The following is a 24,637-nucleotide window of genomic DNA, read 5'->3' as shown; positions in this document are numbered from 1 at the left end:
AGCCTACTCATAGTCTACAAACACAGTAACAAAGGGGAAAGTTGAAGAAAAAAATTCAAGCTGTTAATTCAAAATGAAATTAAAAACAAAACAAAACTACATGAACTCAAGAAGGGTATAATTATTGACATTTGAACATATTCTATCATATCAGTTGAATAAAATTCAAAAACACAGTGTTTACAGAATTGTTTAAGATCTACTCTACCTTTCCAGAGCTGATGATAACAGTATTTCCCAGTGTCCTGTCTTTAGATCTGATAACATTTTGGATAAACTTGAATTCAGTAATCTCCAGGCTGAGGAGATCTCAGGTTGTTTTTCAGACACTCTCTTCAGCTCCTAGTCAAAATAAAATGAAGTATTTCCATAAATATCTCTCATGTTAATAATATTATATGTAGCAATAGTGGGGAAAGGAATTTGTGTCAACTTTGGGTTCTATATAGAGTCATTTTGTGATTTTATATCATTTACATTATCTAAGAAATATTGAGTTGAAGAAAAGTTTCAAGAAATACTAATTTTAAACTTGTTCCTCATTCATTGTGTATTTAGTTCCATGCCAGATGTACACTTGTTTTGCAATAACAATCCCCTGTGATTCATCTACCAAATGTTGACAATACCTGTTCTCCTGCTCCAAGTTCAAGACCAAGTTCAGTACTACACCATATTAATCCATACACACACTCCAATAGTTGTGTTTTCATATCTCCTACATCCAAAGTCCAGTCAGTATGTTTCATTTCAAGTTTTAGAATTGCATCATTTATAGCTTCCAGGTTTGCTTCTCCACCTTCCAGACCATCCTGTATGCTGTTACCATGACAACACTTTTGCAACAATACAGATGAGAATATGGCAAGTAAAGTGTGCCTTGGTACTATTGCACAGGAAGTTGTACAGGATTGTGGGATATCAGTAAAGGTCATGACCCTCTTCAACATTAATGTAGATTTCCACTGTATAAGGGATAAGAAAAAAAACAAGTTTTCAGTGTTGAATACATCTATCAATTCATGATTTTTTGAGTTTACTAGAATTAGTACAAATACTGTATAACATATTTTAGATAAACACTGATAAGGGTAACACTATTTTTGTTGTTTCTCATTTCCCAACCAACCCAAATTTTCAGCTCTGACATCATCATCTAAAAAAAAAAAATTATTTTCACCCACTTCATTATGGAACAGCACCCTCTCTGGCAAGAATAAGCAAGTGTCTAGACTGTCGATGTCATGTACAGTCATGGCAGTGATGATGACACTTGTTCACGAACAGAGTATTTCTTTCATGATGGAAATTATTCAAGAAAGGGGGTCTGAGAACATGCCAATTGTGTAGAGAACCTGGGAAAGGGCTGATAACCAGGAATCCAATAAAAAGAGGATAGAGAGGAGGAAAAGGAGAGGCAGAGAAACATGAAGAAGATTTTTTGTTTGTTTATTTTTTTTTTTACATCAACCAACCGACCCATAGTTGCCATGAAAAAGTAATGAGAAACATTATAAAAATAGGGTTACCCTAATGGTAAGGTCAATAGTCTATATAGCTTGTAGTTGAGGCAAAAAATAGAAATGGAAAAAAGAGTTTTTAAATTGCTAAAAAAATTGCAAGTATTACATTTACACTCAAATGTTGGCATCAATTTTAAGATTTCAATGCTATTATGGAAATTATTCAATACAAATTTTTCATATTGAATAAGCAATGTACACAATATAATGTTCTAAGAAACACCAATATCTTACTATCTCCATTACCGCATGGCTATTATTACAATAACTATGACATTGTGGAGTCAGCTATACCAAAAACACTGTGTATACTGACTTCAATGATCAATGGTAAAAACAGAACTCTTACATTACTAGGCAACTGCATTCGATGTTCATCCCACTCATCATCTGTTGGCATCATCAGTTCTAGTAAGGCATAAATGATAGGAGACTTTCTTCTTAGACTTTCTTCATTCTCATCACTATCATCATCATCATCATCATCGTCATTATCATCTTGTGGAAGACTGTTAATAATTATTTCACATAATTCAACCGCTGATTCTGCTAGCGCCCTCACACTGTGAAAACAAGAATAAAATATTAGCATTCTAAGCAGTTACACTTGACATCAATATAGAATATAATGATAACTGTTGTTAGTGGGTGTTTTAAACTACTGGTAACAAGTCATTGAGAATGACATAGTCCCCGCTATAATTGGGTTTTAAGGAATTATCACTACTGTGATCACGCAACAACATTTGTGAACCTAAAACAAACAGACTTAGATATGTTGTGTGTGCTTGTTGGACATGGAATATGCCTCCAATAATAAAGGATTGGTTGGGTATGGGGGATCATATCACGATGAAAATGGAGTCTGAGTTATGGCTTTAGACATGGAAAATTCACAAACAAAATGGCTGCCAGGCAGCCATATTGGATCGTATCATGACGAAAATCGATATTCACATGTATGTCATAGAACACTGTCCTAATACCAACTTTAAATGAGATCTGTTCAAGCATGTCTGAGTTATGGCTTTGGACATGAAAATTCGCAAACAAAATGGCTGCCAGGCAGCCTTATTGGATCGTATCACAACGAAAATGGATATGCACATGTATGTCATAGAACACTGTCCTAATACCAACTTTGAATGAGATCTGTTTAAGCATGTCTGAGTTATGGCTTTGGATATGGAAAATTCACAAACAAAATGGCTGCCAGGCAGCCATATTGGATCGTATCACGACGAAAATGGATATACACATGTATGTTATAGAACACTGTCCTAATACCAACTTTGAATGAGATCTGTTCAAGCATGTCTGAGTTATGGCTTTGGACATGAAAATTCACAAACAAAATGGCTGCTAGTCGGCCATATTGGATCGTATCATGACAACAATGAATATGCACATGTATGTCATAGAACACTGTCCTAATACCAACTTTGAATGAGATCTGTTAAAGCATGTCTGAGTTATGGCTCTAGACAGGGAAAATTCGCAAACAAAATGGTTGCTAGGCGGCCATATTGGATCGTATCATAAAACAAATTGACGTGCATATGTATGCCATAGTATGTTGCCCCTGTACCAAGTTTGAAAAAAATCGGTCCAGGCATCTCCAAGAAACAGCTGCGGACGGACGGACGGACGCACGGACGGACGCACGGACGGACAGACGGAACCCAATCCATAAGTCCCCGTTCCGGACTTCGTCCGCGGGGACTAATTATTTAAGACCAGCGTGTGAAATTAACGCCGGTCCTTCGGCCCGAGACCAACAGATTTCCGTTCGGACCGACAGTTTTTCAGAATTACAACAACGTATCGGTCCTTATGACCGACTGAAATTTGGAGTAAATAATAGCTTTTATTCAAAGATATATCCAATTTCACATACATGAATCTGATCTTGTGTTACCTATTTTACTCTCGACATCTCGTTCAAGTCAAGCGACACAGAGCTAGCTCGCTCCGTGTTGTTGTCAATGTTGATATCATGTCTACATACATGTATGACGTAGCATACAGCATTTGCTTTATGGAATTATGTTAGCAAACACATGGTTGGCTGAATTTCTCTAATTATTTTTGTCTTGTCTAATCAGAACGTCTTAGACATTCAGTACGTTATTTTTTTGTTGTAAAAACAGTAAAAAAAAATGCGTAGTCTGATTGCTTTCAATTTGATGAATATGATGATGTACGTCCTGCCATGTTGTAATCAACGTAAAAACTTAGAAATGTTGCATTTTTGTTGCCATTGTTGTATCTGGAAAATTACTGCATCATGCCAAACACGGGTTCATAGTGGATGACACATTACAGTACAGTTACCATATCACGTCCCCACGTCCAAAAAAATCGCACTGCACTGTAAGACATGTTTAGCCATGATAGTTCTCTTCATCATGGTCAGATTTCTTACACAAACAACCAGTGACGATACTCAATACACCACGGTAGGGTATACGGGTAGGGCTTTTAAGGGGGGGGGGGCCCTTCTGTACATATTTGTAAAGACTGAAGGAAGACGAAACCGCTTCGAGTCATTGTGTGGATGGAAATTGAAATAAAGCAAATACACAGTTTTCAAGAGGGATTATTATACGACAAAACCTTCTGCTATGATGAATTTTTGGGTCTACGTTCGCTAAGAGTTGGAAAGCTACATCAGCTGTTGCCACATACGATGAATCTGACTTTGGATCATGTGATTCAGAATTTAATGAATCGTACAGAGAGGAAGGAGAGGACTGTGATCTCTATATTATCTACAATCTATGGATATGTATTTCTATGGTGGAATGAATACATTCAGTCTCAGACCACTATAGTATATAGGAACAGATTATTTGAGAATGAATATTCATAGTCTCTGGGTTCATGGTTACAAATGAAAACCTCTACTCACAGAGTCAAAAAGTACTTGCTTGTGAATCCAAAATTTACTTCCAAGTTATTTTTTGACTCTGTGAGTGGAAATTTTATGAAATAATAGTGGATAGTGAACAATTCGTTGTACTCTCTTTTACTTTTATATCTAAAGATATGTTGTATCATATTAAAGTTCAAAATCATTCAATCTGTAAATGGGGGGGGGGGGGTGTAGATACAGGTCGTGAACGTGAACTGCATTGAGTATGGACCAGCAGTTTTCCTTAAGGACCAGCAGCATTTGCTACCTGTCGGTCCTTATGACCAGTAGTCATTTTCCCTTAAGTTCACACACTGTTTAAGACCAAATACACTTTAACTGTGGACAACAAAAGTCAATGATATTCACACATTCATAAACTTTGACCAAAGCCCCTTTTACAGCACTGTTTGACACGCACCATCAAGATGATATTTCACAGTGTCACATAAGAAATATCAGCTCCAGTTTGTGAGAAATGTGTTATCTTATCAATCTCTCTCCTTGAAGTAAAATGTGATATACCAGAGACTATAAAATACTACAGAATCATTCCAAATTCTACTATGATATAGGGATTTCACATTATACCTGGTGGATGAGGTAGTTGTTAGTGTAGACTGTTTGATCCAAGTAGCAGCCTGGTATAGAAATCCTGTCTCATTCAATAGACCTCCTCTTTGACTTATCAATGACTTTGTACCAACTTGCCAAGTCTCTTTTAATTTCTCCATTACTACATCTTTGGGGGAAAAAGACACAAATGGATGAGATATTTCAGGTGTCAAAGTGACACTTAAAATAGATCAGGTAGGATTCACTCCAAGCCTTTACAGATTTCACCAGGAGAGTATCTCTTCTCTGTCCCATCATCCCATGCATATTACATTAAAAAACAAACAGAAATAATAATTATATGTATATGTATACTACTCACCTGACAAACCATAACTATTACAACAATTTAGTTGAAATAAAGTCAACAGAAGATGTTCAGCTGCTGGTATCATAAAACAACCCTGAATAGATACAATGTCAGAATAGAAAGTTGTATGATTAATTTACAAGTACTAGAATGTATTACAATTGTACAATGTCACACAACAAGCTCAATAACCAAACTTTTTATTTTTTATTTGTTTTATTTTTTTATTTGTTTTTATTTTTTTTATTTATTTATTTATTTATTTTTTTTTTTTTTTTTTTTTTGGGGGGGGGGGGGGTCTAGTGCCATTGTGATTGCTGAACTTAATTTTCGCACTTCTAACCAAATTTAGTTCACATCTTCAATGCTTACAGCTTCTGTATATACTACTGAGATTTTGATATTAAAGTTTTATAAAAATTTACTTCTGTGAGATACAGTGATGGGTTTCCAGTTATACAGTAGTATTTTCATTTATTGAGCTTTGTGTGCGATAATCCCTAAAGTATGACTTGTTATGGGATACTTATACATCAAAATCTCATTTCATTTCAATAATGGTTCTATTACAGACTATGGAGTAGAAATTTGGCAATGGTTCTATCACAGACTATGGAGTAGAAATTTGGCAATGGTTCTATCACAGACTATGGAGTAGAAATTTGGCAATGGTTCTATCACAGACTATGGAGTAGAAATTTGGCAATGGTTCTATCACAGACTATGGAGTAGAAATTTGGCAATGGTTCTATCACAGACTATGGAGTAGAAATTTGGCAATGGTTCTATCACAGACTATGGAGTAGAAATTTGGCAATGGTTCTATCACAGACTATGGAGTAGAAATTTGGCAATGGTTCTATCACAGACTATGGAGTAGAAATTTCTCAATGGTTCTATCACAGACTATGGAGTAGAAATTTGGCAATGGTTCTATCACAGACTGTGGAGTAGAAATTTGGCAATGGTTCTATCACAGACTATGGAGTAGAAATTTGGCAATGGTTCTATCACAGACTATGGAGTAGAAATTTGGCAATGGTTCTATCACAGACTATGGAGTAGAAATTTGGCAATGGTTCTATCACAGACTGTGGAGTAGAAATTTGGCAATGGTTCTATCACAGACTATGGAGTAGAAATTTCTCAATGGTTCTATCACAGACTATGGAGTAGAAATTTGGCAATGGTTCTATCACAGACTATGGAGTAGAAATTTGGCAATGGTTCTATCACAGACTATGGAGTAGAAATTTGGCAATGGTTCTATCACAGACTATGGAGTAGAAATTTCTCAATGGTTCTATCACAGACTATGGAGTAGAAATTTGGCAATGGTTCTATCACAGACTATGGAGTAGAAATTTGGCAATGGTTCTATCACAGACTATGGAGTAGAAATTTGGCAATGGTTCTATTACAGACTATGGAGTACAAATTTGGCAATGGTTCTATCACAGACTATGGAGTACAAATTTGGCAATGGTTCTATCACAGACTATGGAGTAGAAATTTGGCAATGGTTCTATCACAGACTATGGAGTACAAATTTGGCAATGGTTCTATCACAGACTATGGAGTAGAAATTTGGCAATGGTTCTATCACAGACTATGGAGTAGAAATTTGGCAATGGTTCTATCACAGACTATGGAGTAGAAATTTGGCAATGGTTCTATCACAGACTATGGAGTAGAAATTTGGCAATGGTTCTATCACAGACTATGGAGTAGAAATTTGGCAATGGTTCTATCACAGACTATGGAGTAGACATTTCTCAATGGTTCTACCTCATTCTACCTTGGTGAATAAAGTCCTTCCAGTTTCCCACACAAATATTGAGTCACATACAATTAAACTCTGTACAAGTGAATACAATATGACTACCACTAAAAAATATAGTGAATTTAACTCAGAAAGGACCTTTATGTAATGTAGCACCCTCTAGAGGGGGAACAGAGTAAAAAGAATTGCTGTAGATGGTAAGAAGGGAATTAGGAATCTGAAAGTACACAAAGAAGTTATTGATGACATCACAAAGCTATTTAATTACTAACTTGACAGGCATGACAGACATTACTGATGACATCATAAATCTATTACTAACCTGAAGGGCATGGAAGAAGTTACTGATGACATCATAAATCTATTACTAAAACCTGAAGGGTATGGAAGAAGTTATTGATGACATCATAAATTTATTACTAACATGAAGGGTATGGAAGAAGTTACTAATGACATCATAAATCTATTTCTAACATGAAGGGCATGAAAGAAGTTACTGATGACATCATAAATCTATTTCTAACATGAAGGGCATGAAAGAAGTTACTGATGACATCATAAATCTATTACTAAAACCTGAAGGGTATGGAAGAAGTTATTGATGACATCATAAATTTATTACTAACATGAAGGGCATGGAAGAAGTTACTGATGACATCATAAATCTATTACTAACTTCAAGGGTATGGAAATAGTTACTCATGACATCATAAATCTATTACTAACCTGAAGGGTATGAAAGAAGTTACCGATGACATCATAAATTTATTACTAACCTGAAGGGTATGGAAGAAGTTACTGATGACATCATAAATCTATTACTAACCTGAAGGGTATGGAAGAAGTTACTGATGACATCATAAATTTATTACTAACCTGAAGGGTATGGAAGAAGTTACTGATGACATCATAAATCTATTTCTAACATGAAGGGCATGAAAGAAGTTACTGATGACATCATAAATCTATTACTAACCTGAAGGGTATGGAAGAAGTTACTGATGACATCATAAATTTATTACTAACCTGAAGGGTATGGAAGAAGTTACTGATGACATCACAAATCTATTACTAACCTGAAGGGCATGGAAGAAGTTACTGATGACATCACAAATCTATTACTAACCTGAAGGGCATGGAAGAAGCTACTGATGACATCATAAATATATTACTGACCTGAAGGGTATGGAAGAAGTTACTGATGACATCACAAAGCTATTTAATTACTAACCTGAAGGGTACGGAAATAGTTACTCATGACATCATAAATCTATTACTAACCTGATGGGCATGAAAGAAGTTACTGATGACATCATAAATCTATTACTAACCTGAAGGGCATGGAAGAAGTTACTGATGACATCATAAATCTATTACTAACCTGAAGGGCATGGAAGAAGTTACTGATGACATCACAGATGAAACTGACACACCTCTGTAATTGTTGTTGATTGACAGACATTTCATCTTTTGATTTGGGTAATGACTGATGAAATGTATTCAATATCTGTTCCATGTATTCACCAGCTATGACAGGTTCTGAAATATACAATGAATTAGATATGGTTTACTTAGGAAATGACTGGCAATACTTGAAACAGAAAGCACAAGATTCAAGACATTACATAATATTTGTCACCTAGAATTTATGTGGAAAATTTCCAGGTTCATGTATTTCTGATTGGACAAGAATGTGCAGCAGTGGACTGACTGTATAATAGATACATATTTTGTTTTGAACTTCAAACTAGGGAGTTAAGGTTAGGCTTAGATTAGGGATGTGAATAGAGTTAGACTCCCTAGCTTTAATGTGATTCTACCAACTCTACAATAGATACATATTTGTATCTGAGCTAGAGAGCTGTGGTTTGGGTTAGGTGAGGGGTTTTGGATCCCCTAATTTATATTGACCATGACATCAACAACTATTCAAAATTTATCTATGATCAACTATGTATTTTGCAAATGGTACATGAACATTTTCATTCCAAGCATCATTTACTTTCAAGTTGAAACTGAGACCTACCAAGTTTTTGATTGGTTGAAAGACCAAGACTAATTAACATCCAGCTGCATTCATTGGTTGATTCAGAAGGGTCAGAGGTCATACTGTCATGACATAGCTGTTTTGTGACTTGAACTAGTTTGCTTCCAAACTCAGGTCCTTTCAACCATTTCATAATTGCTGCATCACTTGATGTGGAAACAGCCTGAAGATTGAAAAAAGAAGACAATTATTGATGTAGTAAATGTGGACAATTACAAACACTACTTTTTGTGAAATGATAATTTTCTGTATCATGTCCAGTATACTTAGGCTACATAAGGTCATTGATATCAATCTACTTTGTGTTACAGCCTTTTTATCACAATAGGGAACTTGCAAACCCGCCATGTTGAATATTGCATCATGGGAAATGCAATAATAAATACTAATCAATTAGCATTGTAAACAATAATGTTACATAGTTTGTAACCACAAATAATCAATTCATAGTCACCCTGACCATTGCGAGAGGTTTATTTTATCGGTAGCTCCAGATTAGGCATTACGATAACGACAGATAATCCCATAGTCCTTTGCGTCTGAGCATGCTGAGTCTGGATTGCAAGTTCCCTATTGGCATTAGCAATGTAAATACACTGAGGCGCATAAATACAGAGTTGTATATCCTACTAATACCATGGCTCCCTTTGTGGAGTTGATTTGACGACATTCATTATACAACTGCATCCCCATCTCTTATTTTCACATCAAACCAGATCACATTGATCAGTTGTCAGGCACACGCAACTTAGTATTATAACATATTTACAAAGAGAACATACAGACCATGCACAATTGATATGAAAGAGGTTAAAAATAAAGCAAATCAAATGAAAATTTCTACCCCCAAATCTTGTAAATTACTAAGTTTGTAATTTAGAAATTTTCATTTGTAAATATGAACCCAAAGTCAAAGAACGTTCATTCTTGCAAAACAAAACAAAACAAAAGAGTACAAAGCTTCTCAATCTGATTTTTACCAGATTCTGGAAGATCTACCAGGACTCAGTTACCTTATTGACTAAATTATGTAACACTATGGTATTACTGCATTTCTCCAACACTTCATTCAAGAGTGGTATTTTCTCAACTTCATTGTCACATGACTGGACCACAGCAAGAATCATATCAACTAAACAGTCTATCCCATAATTTGCCGAGTCTCTGTTTTCCAGTTGTTCTATCCATGGAAGTAATATCTTGTGGAAAAAACTACCAGCATATGAGGCCCTGTTTTCAATTTCTCCATGGCTTATTTCTCCCTCTGTTTCTTCACTGTCTTTGACATCTGATGTGTCAACTTCTGTGAGTGCTTTAAATAGCTCTGAAGATGCAAAGTCTTTTACAAGCTTTGCTAAAAACTTTTGATGAATTTGAGATGGTTTTTGCTGCGCAAATTGATGAGACATTATGGATACTTTGCAGACAAGACTAAGTAGTGGTCCTTCTTTTATGGGTTGTGTATCAACTAAGTCATCTAATTCCTGTTTGATTGGTGTTTCTTCTCTATTCATCTGTTCAACAACAGGTTTCACTTTACTCCTAGCACCAGTACCAATACCTGGTCCATCGGTAAATTTAACCCTGGTGGATTTTTTTGCAGCTGCTTTTCGCACAACATTTGGTGACTTGACACATTCCAGTAAGAATGCAATATTTTCCAATGGTTGTCCCTTGGACATTTCATCTAACTCATCAATAACACTGATACATATTGGTGAAAAGTTGGTCCAGAATATATCTAAAACCCTGAGGTATGTTTCCTTCTGTGGATGATCAGACTGAATGTTCTTCTCCATGTGATTTAATAGACTTGAAGTATGACTGTACAGGGGAGATGATGCCAGCTGTGTTTTCTCTTCACGGATAGAGGCTTCCAGTAATGGAATCAGCTGATGGTGAAATATAAAGAAGGGGAAATACTGTCAATAGTTTTCTTTCCAAATTTTGGGAATGAAGTTTCAAATCAGAATAAACATTAATACAAAACACAAAGGAACAGAACAAATTTGTCATTGTATTTCAACCTCCCCAAGGCTACAACAAATTTGTATTTCAACCTCCCCTAGGCTACAACAAATTTGTATTTCAACCTCCCTAGGCTACAACAAATTTGTCATAGTATTTCAACCTCCCTAGGCTACAACAAATTTGTATTTCAACCTCCCCTAGGCTACAACAAATTTGTCATACTATTTGAACTCCCCTACGCTACAACAAATTTGTATTTCAACCTCCATAAGCTACAACAAATTTGTCATAGTATTTCAACCTCCCCTAGGCTAGAACAAATTTGTATTTCAACCTCCCCTAGGCTACAACAAATTTGTCATACTATTTGAACTCCCCTACGCTACAACAAATTTGTATTTCAACCTCCATAAGCTACAACAAATTTGTCATAGTATTTCAACCTCCCCTAGGCTAGAACAAATTTGACATCATATTTCAACATAATAGTCCATACAACCTTACATGACAAAATACAACAGAACAGTATCAACAATCTAACATGACAAAATACAACACGACATGACATGACATGAACAATATTTTATGAGGACCCTAGTCCAGAGTGAGATAATCCTGTAGAGTTATACAGCTCTCTGTACACTGTAGTCTCTAAATGCTACGTGAGTGTAAATCTTTAATATCTAGAGTTTACCTAGTCTAAAATGAGCTGATCCTGTATTCCTATACTGATCTGTAGTTTTAATGTTACTTGAGTGTGAATCTTAAATATTTTGAGTTTACCTGGTCTAAAATGAGATGATCTTGTATTGTTATACTGCCCTCTGTAGTTTGTAAATGTTGTAGTAATGAGAATCGTAGACACTCCATGAATGCTGTGATCACAGCTCCACATTCACTACTACTGCTGTGAACTCTGTCAGTTGTCAACCTAAATAGAGAAAAACAAATGAGATACAAATTTAAAGTGAATGCAAGTATGTACCAATGATTAAGTGCACATACTAGGTGTCTGCACTGCACTGCACTGCACTGCAATATTGGATTGCATACCTGTACGCAATGAGTGCATAATACAGTGTAGCTGTATACATACAGTGTAGCTCCATACACATACAATCCAAATATCCAAAGTTAACCCAATTCAAACAGTCTCAATTTTTGCAAGGATCCAAGCAACAAAACTTAACATGGGGGCTGATGAAGTGAACATAATCCTGCAGCTGTTACAACATTAAAATACCGCCAATGGCGTTGTAGCACAACTGTACAGTTTTTAAAAATGTTTATCCATATGGTAGTCCATGCTAACATTAGGTGTTCATTTGGTGAATGACTATCCAGTTGCCTATCCAACCATGTTGCTATCTTTACGATATATGCTATCATTTGGCTGTTGCTATGGGCGTGGTCATGTTGTTAGATATATTTGCATACATTTTTGTATGTTTTTGTTCACTTGTGTATGAATTCCTGATATTATCTTTGCAATATAAGTGATCATTTGGCTGTTGCCATGGGTGTGGTCTTGTTGCTAGGCATATTTACATACATTTTTTGAATGTTTATTCAATTGTCTATTAATCCCTGTTGTTACCTTTGCAATATATGTGATCATTTGGTTGTTGCTATGGGCGTGGTCTTGTTGCCAGGCACATTTGCATACATTTTTTGAATGTTTATTCATTTGTCTTTCTATTCCTGTTGCTATCTTTGCAATATGTGATTATTTGGCTGTTGCTATGGGCGTGGTCGTGTTGCTAGGCAAATTTACATACATTTTTTTGTATGTTTAATCAATTGTCTATTAATACCCGTTGTTATCTTCGCAATATATGTGATCATTTGGCTGTTGCTATGGGCGTGGTCTTGTTGCTAGGCACATTTGCATACATTTTTTGAATGTTTATTCATTTGTCTTTCTATTCCTGTTGTCATCTTTGCAATATGTGTGATTAGTTGGCTGTTGCTATGGGCGTGGTCTTGTTGCTAGGCAAATTTACATACATTTTTTGAACTCTTACTCAATTGTCTATCAATCCCTGTTGTTATCTTTGTGAAATACACGACCGTTTGGCTGTTGCTATGGGCGTGGTCATGGTTGCTAGGGCCAATTTTGTCAAAATGTTTTGGAGAAAATGTGCAGAATAACACTTTCTGAAACATCTCACCAAGTTTCAGACTCGGTGACCAAGTACTTTTTGAGATACAAGTTTTTGACCAAAAATGAACATTTTTACACCTAATTTGCATATCAATCATGGAATCATTGTATGCTTAATATTTCTGTATATTAACCTATTGCTAGTCATAATGCCCTCAGTAATTACTGTAATATCTCTACCTATAGGTGACTACGTTCTCATGTTTTCTCTATTGACTTCTTTTTCTTTGCATATAAATGAACCAAAATAAAGTTGTAAATAACTTACCCTGTTTTCATGTTGGTAAAGAATTCATTATAAAATCCTATTCCCTGTCCAATGACATCTACTGGTATTTTACTAAGTAGTGGTAGTAAGTTGGGATAGATGACAGTGGCGGAACCATTACCAGCATTACGGAATATTACCCACAGTTTTGGTAGGAAGGCTTTCCTTGTGTTGATGTGTTTCCAACAATCCTGAGGTGATAAAACATAACATGGAAGTTAGTCTTGAAGTGTGAACTTGTTTCTGATCATTGTTTTTATATGTGTAATATGCTGTTTTCCTATTTCCAGCTAGATAAAGCATATTTTACTTGGATTTTTTCAGAATTAACCATAGAATACATGTACATGTACACTGTATCACATGAGGGCAGTGTTTATTTGGTAAGGTCTATTTACAACAGCTTACAGTGATGGACAAAGCCATTACACTGTATCACATGACGGCAGTTTTAATTTGAATAGGTCTATTCACAACAGCTTACCATAATGGTAACAATTGCTACACTATCACATGAGTGTTTATTTGGTAAGGTCTATTTACAACAGCTTACAGTGATGGACAAAGCCATTACACTGTATCACATGACGGCAGTTTTAATTTGAATAGGTCTATTCACAACAGCTTACCATAATGGTAACAATTGCTACACTATCACATGAGGGCAGTGTTTATGTGGATAGGTCTATTTACAACAGCTTACCTTGATGGTACTAGCAATTGCTACACTATCACATTTATTTGGATAGGTCTATTAAATACTGTCAATGAGGAAATAACAACACTATCACATGAGGGCAGTGTTTATGTGGATAGGTCTATGCATTAACTTACAGTGATGGAGGAAACTACATACAACACTGCCTCCCAAAGAGTTTGACAAACAGCTGGATCTGTGTCATCAATATTACCAAGAACAGCTGGACAAAGTTTGCTTGCATAATTATCAACCACTTGAGGTATTGCCTGGCACATTGCTGAAATGGCAGAGAAAAATGCTCCCCTGATCTGGAATAGGAAAATATGTCAAATACAAAAATGTGTATCAGAGAACAAATTCTGTATATATTTATCTGTATCTGTATAAATACATCAAATGACCACACAACTGGTATATAATCAAGGGAAAGAGAGGGCTCTTATCTTAATCATTCTGGATGGATGTCTTGAAGGCATCATACAACACATCCAGCTTTAACTACGCTATCTTCAAGATTGTTCCCGTCTATTATTGTTCATGGGAAGAACGAGTTTTTGAACATAACTACAGTTTGGTATCTGGTAGCTATTAGAACGGTTTGTAGTGTATCTTTCCATTGTAGTTTGTGCTAGTAAATCCCCTCAAATTTTCTTGGTTTCATCGATCTCTTTGGTCTCTATGGTATGAAGTACAATGGAGGTGTCAGCATGAAATTAAAACTAAAACATCGAGGGATTACTGAACAACTGTGCATATCATACACATTTTATGTTCCCAAAGAACTATAAGGTAGATAAGAAACAGGCTTCCCACAGACCACTCATTACAAATATAAACAACACCACACTCCTGCCAAGTAGGCACTGTATGTGCACACACATATCACTTGTAACTTTGAATCAATACACTTGTATGTGTCAAAATCTGAGCCTGCAATGTGATGGTTTTAAATAGCTTGTTTGTTCCAAAGACAATGTGTGTGTCTGTGTATCAGTAGGGGTTGGATGATGTGTTTATATTTGTATTGAGTGGTCTGTGGGAAGTCTGTTTCTTATCTATCTAAATTGTTCTTGGGGAACATAAAATGTGTATGATAGGCACAGTCATTTGGTGATCCCTCAATGTTTTAGTTGTATTTTGTACAAGACACTGTTTACTTTCAAGTTAAATACCATGGTATCATAATTTGTTAAAGCTTACAGGTATAATTGTATAATTATGTACTTTAGTCATATCCACACAAGTAAAGCTTGTTTGTATTGAATTGGTTTGTCTTTACCATTACTTACACTATTTTATCACTTGAAAGGCTTACATTATTAGCTTAAATATGACAATGTAAAGAGAATGTCTTACTGGTGGTGCTTTGTTCTTGGCATACTTCCACAACTTTGGCTCTGTAAGGAAGCCCTGGTATGTTTCTTGTAGGTTTTCATGTTCTTGTTTTGGTAAGACAAGGAGGAAATGTCTGAATGCTAGCAGTGATGATGTCATCACTCGGTTATACTTGGCTTCCATTTCTTCTGGTGGTGTTGATCTGTGCAACAATCAAACACATAATATTTTATTATGCACTGTAACAGGTGCTGATAAACTACAGGCCTAGTGATAATGCAGATTAGTATTCCAATTTAGGTGTGAAAAAACTGTTATCTGTTAGAGCTATCGAAAAGAATGATCCTGAAAAACAGACTGATCAAGGGAGGTCGATATGGGCTGACAGCCAACAAACACAACCACCTACTCTGCAATATGTTGCTGGCTACTTTTTCAGGAATTTGTTTTAAATTATTTTGTTCTAACCAGTATATTTCCATCGTTGGGCAGATTTATGAGTCTCACTCCTTGATATTGCTGCCTAATTTCCATATTTTACCACCACCCCTTTGCTCTCATTATGATTACTATCAGAAGGAACATGACATTTTCTGGGTTTTTGTTACCTCAATAAGTATCACATCATCACTAGTATTAGTAATGTTCAAAAACTATTGATTTGTTTTGACAGTTATTTACTGCCCTAACCAGTGTGCCATCTACTGAAATTTTGTTGTGAATCAAAATGATAAAAACTGGCATTTCTTGTGAGTCACCACATAGTAAGAGATAGGAGAACACCAAATATTGGTGTGTCACTGGAAATTATGTGCAACAGGGGCACATCAAATTCGCTTAGAAGGCACACTGCCCCTAATCATACTAACTTATTAAAATGTGTTAAACTCCTAACTTATTAACTATAAACCTAAAATTTATCATTCCTGATATACAATATTGAATGTCATATTCTCAATCAGATTTCTGCAAAATGTAATGAATCTTATCGCCTGGGGTAAGTAAAATAAACCTCTTACCAGAATTTTAGTTAGTGTATTGACTATTCACTTACTTGGGATCACTTAGTGTTGATAGTGTTTGTTTAAATAGGTTGTCCTTTAAGTACTGCAATAAAACAATAGAATCAAAGTAAAACAATAGAATCAAAGTAAAACAATAGAATCAAAGTAAAACAATAGAATCAAAGTAAAACAATAGAAGCAAAGTAAAACAATAGAATCAAAGTAAAACAATAGAAGCAAAGTAAAACAATAGAAGCAAAGTAAAACAATAGAAGCAAAGTAAAACAATAGAATCAAAGTAAAACAATAGAATCAAAGTAAAACAATAGAATCAAAGTAAAACAATAGAAGCAAAGTAAAACAATAGAAGCAAAGTAAAACAATAGAATCAAAGTAAAACAATAGAAGAAAAGTAAAACAATAGAAGAAAAGTAAAACAATACAATCAAAGTAAAACAATAGAATCAAAGTAAAACAATAGAAGCAAAGTAAAACAATAGAATCAAAGTAAAACAATAGAATCAAAGTAAAACAATCAATGGATGCATTATACATGTATTTTCCTTACAACAATTACATTAATTCTCTATAGGTTGATCAAAAGTGAGTGGTAGTGCATAAGTGCAATGTTAAATTTACCCCTCCCTAGCAGTGCTTCATGCAACCAGTGGCCATGATACTTAGCAGTGAATGAAATGTGTGTGAAAGAACTCTGAATGTCCATAACAGAGTATTACAGTAGTGTGTGTCTGCTGTCCTTATGCTACAATAAGCTGGCATTCACTCCCTGCCATCTCAGACCACTAACGAATATTTAGTGGTCTGAGGTGCCATCAAACAACTTGTGAACAGCACTCCTAGTGGCCAAACCATGAAATCTTTTATCTTTCCTATAACCGGAATATGGTGTATGGGTGAGGTTTTTTTTTTTTTTGTTTCTCATCTCCAATGGAATAGTCAGGCGGGTCGGGCGGGCGAAATAAAAAAAAAAGGGGGGGCAAGAAAAAAAAATGTATTTTTTCAGTTCTATTCTCTGTCCTTTCTGTCCTGTTAGTCTCTATACAACTTCATTTCTCTTCTCTTTATTGAATTCCTTGTTACAAGTCTTTTTCCTTCATTTTAGCAAGGTTGACAAGTCTGTAGAACAACTTTGTAAGAAGATGATTAAATACTTATCATCCTGATGGGTGTATATCTGTAGCCATGAACTATTGTGTGATTTTATCAGGAGTACTAATACATTCGTCCTATTAATCAAAGTGGCATTGCCATCGCTGACAATGTTTTCAAGTTATCCAATTTGAACTTTAGTATGTAACTTTTTGAAACACTTACGTGATTGTCATCAGTGTGCTAGATGAATTTTCATTTATATAAACCATTACTTCTATGAAACATTATTCTTCAGTGTGAACTAGTCAAAATAATCCACCAGATAACATTTCTAGAACTCAGAACCCCTTTGGGATTTACTGTTTAAAAGTAATTAAAATTAATAAATATGTAAACATCGGAATGTCTTCAAAGGTAATGCATGTCATGGGTCATGAAACGCTATGGAGTCGGTCATTTCCCTGATAATACAACTGATTTAAAGCTAAAAACTGGTCAAGAAATTAGGAATGCAGTATGACTTACCAATTTTAAGCATAATTTTGAAAATGATGGAAATATTCTGAGCTATTATTACATTGCAGCAAAATGTACCTCGTGACAGTATTAATTTTGAGCCCTGTCCTTCATCAAACCTCAACGACTTCTGCCATGATGAAAGACACATGCTGCTTTGACGTAACAAAGGGGTTGGGTGGATGGGTGGGTGAGAGGGGGGGGGGGGGGGGGGGGGGGGGGGGTAGACGGTGGTGTTCTGCCAAGGTTTCCAACAAGTGGGGACACACGCCCCTTGGTTCCAAAAAGTGGTGTCATTTGACAGGGAGTGGGGTCAATTATTATTGTCTATGAAATATTCATATAAATTATCTCAGACCACTATAGAGATACTGTGGTCTGAGATATTCCATTACGTATAGACCATTACCTAACTACATAAAAAAATCCATTCATAATAACAGTTCCCAGTAAGCTATTTTTTGAAAATTGTGTACTACACATTACACCTTAGAAAAAGAAGGCAATTAAGATTATGTAATTTTAAGTTACAATAGAATGGTGAAGTTACAATATATATATATATATATATATATATATATATATATATATATATATATATATATATATACATACATAAAAATGAAAGAAGACGAGTCTGATATTACATTGTGGAATTACACTACGGACCGTTTCACCAGAAGGATCGTCAGGTGTAATATATATATATATATATATATATATATATATATATATATATATATATATATATATATATATATATATATATATATATATATATATATATATATATATATATATATATATATATATATATATATATATATATATATATATATATATATATATATATGGTATATTGTTTAGAAAGATTGGACAGCCAGGTAGTCACAATTTTTAATCTGAATATCAATGAATAGCAGTGCTAAAATTTATAATTCCTTTTTTCAGACAAGGACAATGAACAACTTCAAAATAAGTCACAGTGAACATATGATTGAATAAAAACTTTGAGAAATCCTAAACTTGTAACCACTTGTTTCATTTTTAAAATTGTTAGTACACTGCTGTGTTTATCATTCCCTCTTCAAATTCATGACATTTTGAAGAAAAAAAATCCCTGACTTTAAAAAGTACCAAATGTGAACGAAAAACTTACAAATAAGTCAAACAAACTTTAAAATAATTTATTTTTTATTAATTAACCGTTACTGGCTGTGTATCATGATTTGGTCCTGCTATATCAAATGACAGCATAGTTACGTACCGTAAACATAACATGATACGGAAAGCTGACATTAGGTGTCCTTGAAACTCAGAACTTGAATCTTTAACTAAAATTATCAACAAAGTCAAAGTTGGGATGCTCTGTAAATATTACATTAATTTTTTTCTGATTTGCACAACAAGTTCGTTCTTCATGTCTGACCGGGCGCACATGCATCGGCCGTCTATAGTGACCATGCCAGTGATTACTCATTGATTCAGTGCCCAACATTCACATGTGTCACTAGCACTGTCAACATCATGCAACACGATCCCCTAACACAGCTTTTTCGGAATCAAAATACACATGTACTCATTTAATTTAACCCATCAACAAATGAAAATCACAACCTGTCCCATAAATTTGGTTCACGAAGGCTTCTGAGCTGTGGCATGGCAGATAGATGTTCCGATAGCAAGTTCAGTGTTTCGCACACGTCAGTGATTAGGTCAGAGGTCACGACAGTGACAGTAGACAAAACATGACGAGAGACGTCCATTTCGTCGTCTCATCTAATCCCTCTAATGTTTTAATTTGTAGATTAAGTTTATCAAAGCTGATCTTTTTGTGGCATTTTTTATCTTAACAATAGTACTGCGCGTTGTCACTGTATCTTATATGATGTCAACAAAACTTTCCCTTACGCAGTCAGTATACTTCTTGTGGGATTCACGTCGAGTCAGATCTAGAGCCTGGCCTGGTCCGGCCATGGACTTAGATAATGTTGATGTCTGCCGTAAAATGAATGCGCCAAAGCGACGCAAGGTGGGAAAATTATTGCTTCATTTGTAATTTTAGGGGGCCAATGTCGCAAGGTCGTGGCCTCGGCAGAACTGGCCTAAGATGCCATGGGGAACCTTACAATTTTGCTGTGCGCAGGGGTCGGTCGGAAATAAAAAAACTTTTTTTTTTCTGATGTCGGAGCTGCAAATTAGGGTCGGTCGGGAGATGAGAAACAGAAAAATAAAAAGGGCCGCCCTATTGGGGTATCACAGACTGTAAGGCAGTCAGCTGTTTCTGACTCAGTCTCCCTTTTGTCAGATTTCAGTCAGGAATATATCTCACAACAAAACAAAGAGTTTCAAACTTACAGCTAAAATGTCTTCTTTACAGTAGGCAATAGCTTCAGTTTGTTTGGTAGGTGGGAATGCAGCATTGAAGGCAGATTTAGCAGCACTAGCAGCAGGACCATACGTATCACACTGTCCTACTAACCATGGACCCATCAAATATTTCAGATGTGGAGCTAAATTACGACGGACTTTGACAGCAACCTGTTCATGGGCTTGTTGGATGGCTTCCCGAACTCTCCTATCATGGTCCTATCAATATAAAATATTGCCATTACCAAAATGATAATACACCTTTCAAATAAGTAGTGCCCTCTAGTGGCAGTGTTTAGGCAATGCACTAGGTGTAGGGTAACTTAATGTGTTATCAAAAAAGTCCAGTCAGACTTAATTCTAACTATATAGTATACTTGTATCAATATGATCTTAGGTGACAAACTAGTACTAAGTAACTTAGACAACTTTGTAACAAAACCATCTAGTGTTCAATCATCGTGGGTAGTCCTACTGGTATTTATAGGAAATCACTTGTAATCACATTCATATTTAGTACCCAAATATCTATAACATTGGAAGCGAACACTTAAAAAAGACATACATACATTCAGCATCGTCACAAACCACGGCCTCTTTTACGGCACCGTCCAAAACATGCTGTCTGAACAGGTCTCGTTATTTCGAAGTTCACGGAAGAAATAACTGCTCTGGTTTACGAGAATGACATTCAGATTTACTGACAACAAAGCACTTCAAATATAACTTATTAACTAGTAGTACTTACATTAGCTATCTTTGCATAAAGTCGATGCCAGTATGGTAGTATACCTTTGACAATATCTTCATCTTTTTCTTTACACATTGCTGTAAACTCTTGAGTAGCCTAACAAATTAAAATTGTACACAGTTTGAAATGAAATGACAGCATGGTATCATAGAATACATATTGCTACAATGAACTCATCCTATGTTTTGTTTTATCTGAAGATAATATTACCTTGGTAGTTGAGCCTTTCATTTTCTAAGATAGACACAAACTAAATCTACATATATTGTTGCAACATGTTGATAAAACAGTGATAAGCTATTGAATGGACGTTAGTTTAATTATACTATAGTCTCAGTAGGGAGGTGTCTCTGAAAACTAGTTTATTTAGAGTTCCATGAACTTGCAGTGCTGTTTTGGGACTTCCAATGTTTACACTTATGTGTATTGATCACAGGGTGATTAGAATCACACAACAGAGGAACTGTAATCCCCCACTTGACTTGTGTAATCTACCACATTGAAGAACAATATATTTAGTTTGAGCCTATCTTAGTAAACCAAAGGCTGGATTACCAGTGTTGTATGATTCTTCATAATGAATATCTATGTTAAACAGTTATAACTCCCATAAGACAATGTATACTAATTTCAAGGACTGTACTGAACAAATAATGAGAAACAACTCAGTTTTTCTCTGCAATCATACATAATGTATGTGATGTAAAATCATGCAATGATCCTCCAGAACCCAAAGTTTACTTCCTGGAGTCACATTCCCCTTGAACTCTAATTCACCTGTATTATTTTATCTCTGACTTACTTTGAGTTTTGTGGTGACATCTTTCTTGGTCATCTTTCTCATCACCATTCTAAAATCTGCATCTACAGACACATCGATATCATCAGCACCTTGTGTTGGTACATAACCCAGATCACCTGCCATACTACCAAATCCAACAAATCCTACAGCACCACCACCATCTCTGGCTAGGAGCTCTGCAGCACGCCCACTACTGGAAGGCTAAATATGAGGCAAAAAGAAAAATTGTGATATTCCAATAATGCCCAATTTCAAAATAGGGTGAGTAGGTACATGTAGGGTTACATATATATACATACACACACACATACGCACACACACACACACACACACACACACAGACACACACACACAGACACGCACACAGACACACACATTGTTATTAATAATATATTTTCATCTTTGTAGATCTGTTCAGATGTTCTCTTCATGTTTAAAGAGAGGTCAATAGAGCCATCTCTTCAATGTAATCACACTTTCTGCATGACATTGTGAGGTACGTTGTATTCTACCATGTTGTTTTGATCACATGAGGCAATGACATCTTCAAATCTCACAATTTCTCATTATTTTAAAAATGTTCAAATTACCTACAAAAAAAGTCAAGAATAGCAGTAAAAAACAAGGTTGGGCCGGGTTACTGGAATCAAACAATTTGTTTTGGTCTATGATAAAAATATGCACAGATGATAAAATTCACCTATACCTTTCTTCATTATTTAATAATTAAGGCCTGAAAGTATTATAAATGTCAACAAGTTTGTTTTCCTTGTATTTTCATTTAGGTGTTTTATTTCAGATGTACCTTTGATCATAGATAGTGGAGAAGTCTCTACTCTGTATACTTTGATGTTGGGTTGACAAAAGTGGAGGTGCTTGGCACCTGTGTGTTCATTCCTTTTATAGGCTGTCTTTTGTTATTGTTTTGTATTCTATTGTTTTCTTAGCTGCAAGTGTAAAATAGGTCAGTCTCACCATGTGGTCTCACCCAAAAAGTGTGTGTGGTTAGTAGACTATAACAACTAACTTCATTGAATTGACACAGGATGAGGATTACATAAACAATACTGTTACATACATACATACATACATACATACATACATACATACATACATACATACATACATGCGTACATACATACATACATGCATGCATACATACATACATACATACATACATACATACATACATACACACACACACACACACAAACATATATACATACATACATACATACATACATACATACATACATACATACATACATACATACATACATGCATACATACATACATACATACATACATACATACATACATACATACATACATACATACATACGACTGTCTTGTCTAAAGAAATATTGCAATTAACTCAATGGCACGACATACTGATCTCAGCAGGACATGATAGATATTTGTAGGTTTGGCTGACAAACACAACACAACACAACACAACACAACACAACACAGCAAAGCACGGCACAACACAACACAACACAACACAACACAACACAGCACAACTGTTACTAATAAAGCCATGGTCTCACAATTGCCAAAGTCCAATCATAATTCATCATTTCATACTCATTTAGTAAATGAGCCGTGGAAATCTTTTGCCTAGCCTAATCTCATAATTCGAAAATGTTCACTCCATCTTCAAATTGGATATATTTCACAAAATTCAACGTTCATTTACAGTTACAAGGCGACGATACTGTCAAAAACAGACAGCTTCGATCCGATATCAACTGTCGGGTTGCACAACAGCCGGTAAAAACTAAAATGTCCAACATGCGATTGAACAGCAAAAAACAAACTTACCCGGGTATTTCCCTTTGTACGCTGGGCTTGTTTCTTCCCTCCCATTGTTACTGGTGTAAAGCTATCAATTCACGTATCACCCCTAAATCGAATTGATCAAATTTCAAAAACAGCTTTCGAAAGGCAAAATTTGCGACAAACGACCAGTAGGCGACTTCACGAGAAAGTTGCCATGTTGGAAATTCCCACTTCCGGTTTTGAGAATAAACTATTTTTAGATAGGGGTGTGTAGTGCTTCCAACCGTTCTCGCGTGAAGCGGTTCGAAATGCGTGAGCTCATGTAAATTTTGCAAGGTCTTCATTCCATTATACAAAACTATCTACTTTGATGGTTTTTTTTGTCAAGAATTAATGTATGAAAGATAAATCTAAAATCAATATAAGTATTTTGTCAACATTAGAATTTACTAGTAGACATGACGGTCATTTTCAGATCACAGGCTGTATTGGGGAGCTCATTCCATCCAGATTTTACTTTATATAACACGAAACGTACATTTATTGCATGTAATGTATACCCACTCATTGTACCTTGGTTCGTCAAGACCATAGGGACACGTAGTATTATATTTCTTCGATTATTATTCTTTTCCTCAAGTTGTCTACAGGCTCTCAAATATACAATTA

At 35.4% G+C, this 24,637-nt stretch overlaps 1 protein-coding gene across 2 annotated transcripts in view; it reads right to left on the bottom strand.

The window, feature by feature from the left end:
* The window catches only part of LOC144432933 (E3 ubiquitin-protein ligase listerin-like), a 69,985-nt gene extending 45,808 nt beyond the window's left edge, over positions 1-24,177 (bottom strand). For both annotated transcript variants that reach the window (XM_078121243.1, XM_078121244.1), the window contains exons 1-17: positions 24,011-24,177; positions 22,187-22,387; positions 21,382-21,480; positions 20,622-20,852; positions 16,685-16,737; positions 15,652-15,832; positions 14,430-14,603; positions 13,596-13,786; positions 11,947-12,094; positions 10,206-11,084; positions 9,172-9,355; positions 8,527-8,684; positions 5,375-5,456; positions 5,029-5,179; positions 1,873-2,086; positions 630-965; positions 209-342 (exon numbers count right to left, since the gene is read on the bottom strand). In XM_078121243.1, the coding sequence (XP_077977369.1) occupies positions 209-342; positions 630-965; positions 1,873-2,086; positions 5,029-5,179; positions 5,375-5,456; positions 8,527-8,684; positions 9,172-9,355; positions 10,206-11,084; positions 11,947-12,094; positions 13,596-13,786; positions 14,430-14,603; positions 15,652-15,832; positions 16,685-16,737; positions 20,622-20,852; positions 21,382-21,480; positions 22,187-22,387; positions 24,011-24,055 (3,461 nt within the window). In that variant the 5' untranslated portion in view covers positions 24,056-24,177. The remainder of the gene's footprint in view (positions 1-208; positions 343-629; positions 966-1,872; positions 2,087-5,028; positions 5,180-5,374; positions 5,457-8,526; positions 8,685-9,171; positions 9,356-10,205; positions 11,085-11,946; positions 12,095-13,595; positions 13,787-14,429; positions 14,604-15,651; positions 15,833-16,684; positions 16,738-20,621; positions 20,853-21,381; positions 21,481-22,186; positions 22,388-24,010) is intronic.
* Positions 24,178-24,637: the final 460 nt, after the last annotated feature.

The sequence above is a fragment of the Glandiceps talaboti genome, chromosome 3 (assembly GCF_964340395.1).
Source record: "Glandiceps talaboti chromosome 3, keGlaTala1.1, whole genome shotgun sequence".
In the NCBI taxonomy this organism is placed as follows: Eukaryota; Metazoa; Hemichordata; class Enteropneusta; family Spengelidae; genus Glandiceps; species Glandiceps talaboti.
This window is presented reverse-complemented; position numbering and strand designations above follow the sequence as displayed.